Raw genomic sequence first — 8,060 nt, forward strand, 5'->3', positions numbered from 1 at the left:
CAAACTCCATTGGCCAATAACAATATGCACCGATAATGTGACCAGTGATTCGCCTAAATTTCATATCGTTGCTAAGGACAATCTCATCTAAAGAAAAGTAAACTAGACAGCCTCTAACTATAATGTTTGTCGTTTCAAATCAACTTACAACATAGTTATCATATAAAAAAAACTGTAAGTTTTATATTAGAGACAAATAGAGTTACTTTTACTTTGAGAGTGTTATTGGCCTTAATAACAAAAGTGAAAGTTAGAATTATAATTAGTTAGATTACCGGTATAGATTATTATCTTTCAATAGGTCATCGTATGGATCAATTAAAATTAACTTAATAAAGTTAGAATATAAAATCATTGTGTTCCCAACTAAAGTTTTATTAAAATGACCATTAAAAGAATCAAAAAATTAAAAATTAAAACGTATGACTGAATTTGTAGACATATGCAGTCACCATTGCTCCTTCTTTAGTTTTATAATCTTTATAAGATCTCAATGATGTCTCCAATTCCGGTTTGTCTTTTCCAGTGAATAACCACGAAGCTATATTCGGCCGCGATAATTCAATTTTTTTACCCCTTTTTAACTTTTTTTTTTGAAATGCCAACTTTTGTAGAAAACTAAAAACAAACGACTCACAAGTAGCAAGACGTCTCAAATAAGCAAAGACGAAACAACCGAAAACAACTAAAAGACTACAATAGAGCATACAACGAAGACCTATTGAACATCATAAACATCCGGATCATTATTTTAAACTGAAATTGATTAGTTATTTTTTATTCTGATCACAACTTGCACCGGTTTGAACCAAATACATGAAAGTAGGTTTTTTTTATAATCTGAATTAACATGTGTGTTTGCATAATTTATTGAGTTGCTTATTTTTTTTTTATTAAGTTAGAAAATTAAGGTTTTTGAGTGTGTTATCTTAAGAGGAGTGACGATATGCATGATGCATCTATGATTTAGTAACACATAGTAATTTGGGGTCGTTTCGGGTTATATTTTTATCTCAAGGGGTAGCATGGGTTTTATTTTATTTCTAATGGGTCGAACTTGGGTGTGGTTCATCTAATGGGCCATTTCGATTTATGTTTTACCTCCAACGGGGCAAGTTGAGCTATGTTTTATCTCTTAACCGGTCGATTCGGGTTATGTTTTATCTCTAACGGGTCGATTCGAGTTACTTTTGATCTCTTAACGGTCAGTTCAGGTTATGCTTTCTCTTTAACAGGTCGATCGATGCTATGTTTGATCTCTAATGGGTTGAACTTAGGTCGTTTATTTTCTCTTAACAGGTCAAACTCACATTACGTTTTATCTTGAACCAATACCAAACGATTTCACATTGTGTCCCCTACTGCAACACGTGGCCTAAACGATCCTTTATGGCCTTGATAATTTACTCCACATTCAACTTATTAGAAATGTTCAGTGGCCAAAACCAAAATAGCATAAACTAGATTGTAATGTTTAGTTGTTCTATTTATTATATATATACACACACACACACACATATATATAGGGGTGAGTTAAAATAAAAAGAGATAGTTTTCTAGGTTGACTAGGAAAAATCATAGTCATTGGATCATGTTAATCAATGGTTGAGATTTAAAATTACCAAAAACCGACATAGTTTCCTAGAATTACTCTTTCACCATTATAACCGACATAGTTTTCTAGAATTATTCCTTCAACATAGGTTATAATGCCACATGTCAAAAATCTATTGGTTCTTACCATTCATAGAAATCTCTTTATTCTTATTTGAACCCTTTTCTATATATATATATATATATATATATATATATATATATATTATAACTACTGAAGACTATGATTATGAAAAAAATTGCAATTGTTGTTTTGTCATGAAATTATGATGACACTAGAAAATGTTTATGTTTTCACATTGCAATCGGGACCTTTTGCAACCATAACGAGTTCGCAATTCTGAACTTTAAAGTCATATGATCATATAGACTACATGGATGCTATTGTTGGGTTCAAATAGATGCTTTTAATATCTTCATGTTGTAAATGTTAATGCTATTGTTTGGTTCAGATGAATGCTTTGTATTGATATCTTCATGTTTTCAAAGTGGATGCTATTGTTACAAAGTAAATTCTCTGCTAAAAAGAACATTATTGTAATGTTGTAGTATGTCAAATGGATGCAATTGCAATATTCTCAATGTATGTTATTGTATTAGTAGCCATTTAATAGTAAAAATTAGTTCATTTATACCGTGTTCATTTTAAATGATATCTTCTATCCATTACCAAATACAAATACAAATCTACAAATTGAGTAAACCGGTAAAGATGCATACACCTCGGCGCAACTCGCCAGAGCATCTTCTAGTTACATTCTAAAATGTATCTTTGAACAAATTAAAGCCTAAAATTTAAATTCTATAACTATTTTTGTCCCTTTTCCAAACCTAGAGTGCATTTAAGTTTGCTCTTTTTTTGTTAAAGCAATAACTTGGTGTTTAGTAATGAACCTGCCCTATTAATTATTTATATTTTTTTGTAACTATTTAGAAACAAATAAAATTTTCATGATCCAAAACATGACCAAATTTTGTAATATAAAACCGGGGAACCAAAAAAACTAGGGTGAGTTTATTGGGGAATCATAAAAAAATGTAGAACTGAGGAACCATGCATTTAGCATGTTAAAAAATAATATAAAACTCGATTTAACATGTAAAAAACTAGTTTTAGCATAAACTTTTTTGAAATTTTTGCTTATAAATATATGTAGAAGACATTCTAATAATAAGTTTTAATTTTATAAAAAGTGTTATTTTTTACCATTTTTTAACTTTTTTTTAAATTAAAAAAATTAATAAAAAACGGTCTACATGTGTTTATATGTAAAATTCAAAAAATAAATTATGTAAAAATGTGTTATTTTACATGTAAAAATTATTTTTTTATCATATACATGTTAAATACATGATTCCCCACTTTTTTTGTGGTCCACTTTTGAACCTACACACACACATAGACACACATACACACAGAGAAAAGTTAACGTACAAATTAAATTAACGTGCTAAGTGTTATCGTAAGAATCAATGAGTGTAATTATATTAGTTGGCATTTGCCACCAAAAATTTGGTCTTCAAACTTTTGTCGCCAAAGATTCACGGTTCACAACTTATTAGCATTTCAACTTTTGACACAAACTTTTATACTTTTACAAAATTGTACGAACCTTTTTATTTCAAGTTTTGTAACGAAACTTTTAGATTATTACAAATCAGTTTAAAAATCTCTTTCATTTTTAATCCTAACACTTTTCCACTTTCAAGTTCCAACTGTCACAACACGTGAGATTTGTTCATTTATAACGATGACTTTATTGTGTGTTGGAATAATCACATGAATAGTTGCATTGACAGTTATCTTCAGTCTCAAATCCGTATTGATAGTTACATTGTAAGTGGTAGTGACAATTCTAGACGCAATTACATTTCTAATTTCATTTGTGGTGAAAGTGGAAATGGTAGTAAAAACATGGATACCAGAACGGGTGATCAAATTATACAAGAAAATTTTACTGATCTGGAAAATTCTACTAATCTAGATGTGACTAAAAAATATAAGCATTTGTGGGGTCAATACAAAAATTGTTATAGATTAAATTATAAGAAATTTTTTAAATTAAAAATGAATCTTTGTGAACAATATGGATATCATTTGAAAATGAGTAGTTCAGATAGAATCGAGCTTTCGATCGATCCGGGTACTTGGGAGCCTAGACCACCACGATTTTCAATTTGGAGAGTCTTGTTGACCCACTTTGGTCAGACTCTGTTGTCTTAACCGGGCCCACATGGCTGGCTTCAGAGTTTGGCTAGGGCATTTCCCGGGAAACTATACCGTCAGCTTCCATTTGACAATCGTTGTGACACCACAAGGATAGAACTCTCTGACGTAACATGACGGGACGAAAACCCGGGTGAGCTTTGAGATTCGAGCTGACAAAATAACACAAATAAAAACCGAACTTGAGCCTCCGTTAAAGAACCAAGTTCTAGGTCTTTTTCTTGATTATTAATATTATATTAAATAAATATTTATCCATAAATGGTTTTATACAGTACATTTGATTTTGAATAACCTTTTAAAAAGCTAACCAAATTTGAAAACATGTGTTGATGAATCCAGTTAAGTTAAACTTAAACTCAATCTCCTTTCTCTCTCCTAAACGAACATATTCACCAGATTACTTTACAAAACAATTTGACCGACAGAACATCACGTAACCCAGTTGCTTCTTCTCGAAGGAACCCTTAAAAAAAACTGTTTTTTTCTTGTTCTTGTTGGAGGTTGAATTAGGGGTTTATGTTGATGGGTTTTCGGTCTTTATTATGTTGCACTACAGCCTCTGATCGGTATGTTCTTGTTTTATTAAATACTAGTTTAATTAAAGTTTTGATTCATTAGGGTTTTGTGGGTTTATTTTTGATTCTTGATTTGTGGGTTATAAACTTGTAGTTTTCATTTTTCGTTATTAACAAAAGTTAAAATAAGGTGAAAACGAGCCGAGCCGAGCCTAAAATAAAGATCGTTTAGTTATCGGGACGGGGCTCGAGAATCGTGCATCTTTTTGTATTTTAGTAGTTTTTGACTTCTATGCATTAACTTCACACTACATAACCAAGCTTTACCTCGTTTAAGGTACTGCACACGAGCTCGACTTGAGCTTAGACGCGTTGAAGGTTTATTGAAATATAAAACAAATATAAAAAATGTTGGTAGATTAGTTAACAAATAAATAACACACGAGCTGAGCTTGAGCTTGTAAAACGGCTCACGAACCGAGCTCGAGCTTGTAAATTGTAAAATGACTCATGAACTTTAGAAAAAGTGCACGAAACGAGCCGAACTTGAGCTCGAGCTCTTGTAAGTCAAAACGAGTCAAGCTCAGACTCGGCTCGGCTCGTTTGAACACCTAGTAAAAGAACAAAACTGTTAGTAAATTAATTACCAGATAATACATGAGCCGAGCTTGAGCTTGTAGAACGACTCACGAACCGAGCCCGAGCTTGTAAAACAACTCACGAACTTTACAAAAAGAGCTTGAAACGAGCCGAACTTGAGGTCGAGCTCTCGTAAGTCAAAACGAGCCAAGCTCGGACTCGGCTCGCCTCAGCTCGTTTGCACCCCCCTAGTAAAAGAACAAAATTTATAATCAGTTTGTGAATTCCCTCAAATTTTAATAAATTATTTAGCTCTTTTGGACTTCTATGTATTAACTTCACATTACACAGCTGAGCTTGAGCCTTGCTTTGGCTCGTTGAAGGTACTGAACACGAGCTCGACTTGAGCTTAGGCTTGTTTAAGGTTTATTGAAGTATTTAAATAATCAAAAATGTTGATAAACTAATTAATAAATATACAAGAGCCGAGTCGGAGCCAAGCTCAAGTTTGTAAAACGACTCAAGTACCGAGCTCGAGCTTTAGAAAAAGAGCTCGAAACGAGCCGGACTTGGGATTGGGCTCGGCTCGATTGAACCTCTAGAAAGAAAAGAACAAACGAGCCGAGATGCTCGCGAGCTACTCGAGATTGTATGGATAAAAAGCTCAAATTGAGCCAAGCCTTATCAAGCCCAAGCCTGGCCTGGACCTCAAATAAAGCTCGTTTAGTTATCTAGCCCGAGCTCGGGCTTGTGTTTTTTATTTTTTTGAATTTTAGCTCTATTGGACTTCTATGTATTAACTTCACACTGCACAGTTGAGCTCGAGCCTCGTTTGGCTCGTTTAAGGTACTGCACACAAGCTCGACTAGAGCTTAGGCTCATTTAAGGTTATCGACATATATAAAAATAATTAAAAATGTTGATAAATTAATTAATAAATAATACACAAGCCAAGCTCGAGCTTTAGAGAAATAGCTTGAAACGAGTGAGTTCCTACTCAAGCTTGGGCTCAGCTCGGCTCGTTTGCAAACCTAGTAAAAGAACAACTTTTGTGCTAATTGTGTTAATTTGTTGGTAATGAAACAGGAAAGATAAAGTGAAGAAAGAATCAACATGGAGGATATTTTCATTAAAGGAATTACATGCTGCTACAAACAATTTTAATTACGACAATAAGCTCGGTGAAGGCGGATTCGGCAGCGTTTATTGGGGTCAACTATGGGATGGATCTCAAGTAATTAAAATTTAAAACAAAACTTATTTTTTATAATCTTATTTTTAATATTTTCTGTCAAAGTAATGAATATTTGTGTATTTAGATTGCGGTCAAAAGGTTAAAGGTTTGGAGCAATAAAGCGGAAATGGAATTTGCGGTCGAGGTTGAAATTCTTGCACGCGTTAGACACAAAAATTTACTTAGCTTACGTGGCTATTGTGCCGAAGGTCAAGAGCGGTTAATTGTTTATGATTACATGACTAATCTTAGTTTACTCTCTCACCTTCACGGTCACAACTTGTCTGAAAGTCTTCTTGATTGGCCACGAAGAATGAATATTGCAGTCGGGTCTGCAGAAGGAATCGTGTAAGTTCGATAATGTTATCACAATATACAAATCTTGTCTAAAGTTTGTAACTTTATCATTATTATGCAAATCTTGATTCTTGAGCAAAGTTTATAACTTTATTATTATATACAAATCTTAGACTAAAGTTTACAACTTTATGCAGTTATCTTCACCATCATGCAACACCACATATAATACATAGAGATATTAAAGCAAGCAATGTGTTACTAGACTCGGATTTCAAACCCCAAGTGGCAGATTTCGGGTTTGCAAAGTTAATACCCGATGGTGCGACCCACGTAACCACACGGGTCAAGGGGACACTCGGGTACTTAGCTCCCGAATACACGATGTTAGGTAAAGCCTCCGAGAGTTGTGATATTTACAGTTTCGGGATTCTTTTACTCGAGCTCGTTAGTGGCAAGAAACCCATTCAAAAGATAAATTCAACCACGATATCCATCATGGAGTGGGCCCTACCGTTGGTTTGTGAACAAAAGTTTAGTGAAATTGCGGATCCGAAGATGAACAGAAAGTATGTAGAAGAAGAGTTGAAACGGGTTGTTTTTATTGGGCTTATTTGTGCACATAGTCAGCCCGATAAAAGACCGTCGATGATTGAGGTGGTCGAGTTGTTAAAGGGGGAGTTGAACGAAAAGTTTGCTGCTATTGAAAACGATGAAATGTTTGTAACGGGCCGGGCTGCTGAGTTTAATAATGAGGTGTCGGTTGCAGATGATAGTTCAGGTTTTGTTTCAGAAGAGAAAGAATGAGTTCAAGAAATCGAGAAGGCCACGTAGAAGTGTAAAAAAGATTTTTTTTTCTTTTTTTAATCTTATTTTTGCAGGTATGTTTTGTTTATTGTGTTTAATTTATTGGTGGTGTGGTGTGATTGTGTGAATGGTGTTTGCAGATTTGTGTGATGTTTTTAGCATTGTAATGTGGTAACTTGTAAGTAACTTAAACATGGGTTTGCTTATTGGTGTAATTTTGGTTTTTGTTAGGTAAAATATTTTCCCTGTTATATAACTAACGGCCCATTAGTAGCGGGCCTCGACCCGAGGATGTGGCTATGTTTCTTGTATCTAAATCCTCTAACTCAGTTGTCATTTGAGCCTTGAGGGTTGAGCTTTGAGTAGAGTGGCACAAAATGCCTGGTACTGGCCTGACCCAGAACCGGTTTCTATCCGTCTGACTTGTGGATACGGCCTGGTATTGAATTTCTCTCCGAACCTTTATTCAGAACCGGACCTGCCATAACCGGTTTCACCTTTACCCGGTCAAAACCAAACCCGACCCTACCCGACACCCGAAAAAACACGGAAAAACTGGTCAAATACCTGACTATACCCGGAATCAGTTCCAGTTCCTAAAAATACACGGTTTGTGCACCTCTAGGTTTGAGAGGTTTTGAGCGGTTTTGTGTTTTTGATAGTCTTTGAAAGCCAGAGAAGTGGTGTAATCAAACCATATTATAACATCCAATAATTATTTGTGCTTAGGGGTTAAAACGGTCAAAAAGTTAATGCTTACGTTAATAACCAATTAGTAACCTGT

At 34.2% G+C, this 8,060-nt stretch overlaps 1 protein-coding gene across 1 annotated transcript; it reads left to right on the forward strand.

Moving 5' to 3' along the window:
* The first annotated feature begins 4,315 nt into the window (after positions 1-4,315).
* LOC143533666 (PTI1-like tyrosine-protein kinase At3g15890) lies at positions 4,316-7,420 on the forward strand. Its single transcript, XM_077028368.1, has 4 exons — positions 4,316-4,410; positions 6,025-6,172; positions 6,258-6,520; positions 6,667-7,420. Exons 1-4 carry the CDS (start codon positions 4,361-4,363, stop codon positions 7,274-7,276), a joined length of 1,071 nt encoding a protein of 356 aa, XP_076884483.1. The 5' UTR covers positions 4,316-4,360; the 3' UTR covers positions 7,277-7,420.
* The last annotated feature ends 640 nt before the right edge of the window (positions 7,421-8,060 follow it).

The sequence above is a fragment of the Bidens hawaiensis genome, unplaced genomic scaffold (assembly GCF_021521415.1).
Source record: "Bidens hawaiensis isolate Kalapana, Puna unplaced genomic scaffold, B.hawaiensis_p1.1 tig00009828_1, whole genome shotgun sequence".
NCBI classification, from domain to species: domain Eukaryota; kingdom Viridiplantae; phylum Streptophyta; class Magnoliopsida; order Asterales; family Asteraceae; genus Bidens; species Bidens hawaiensis.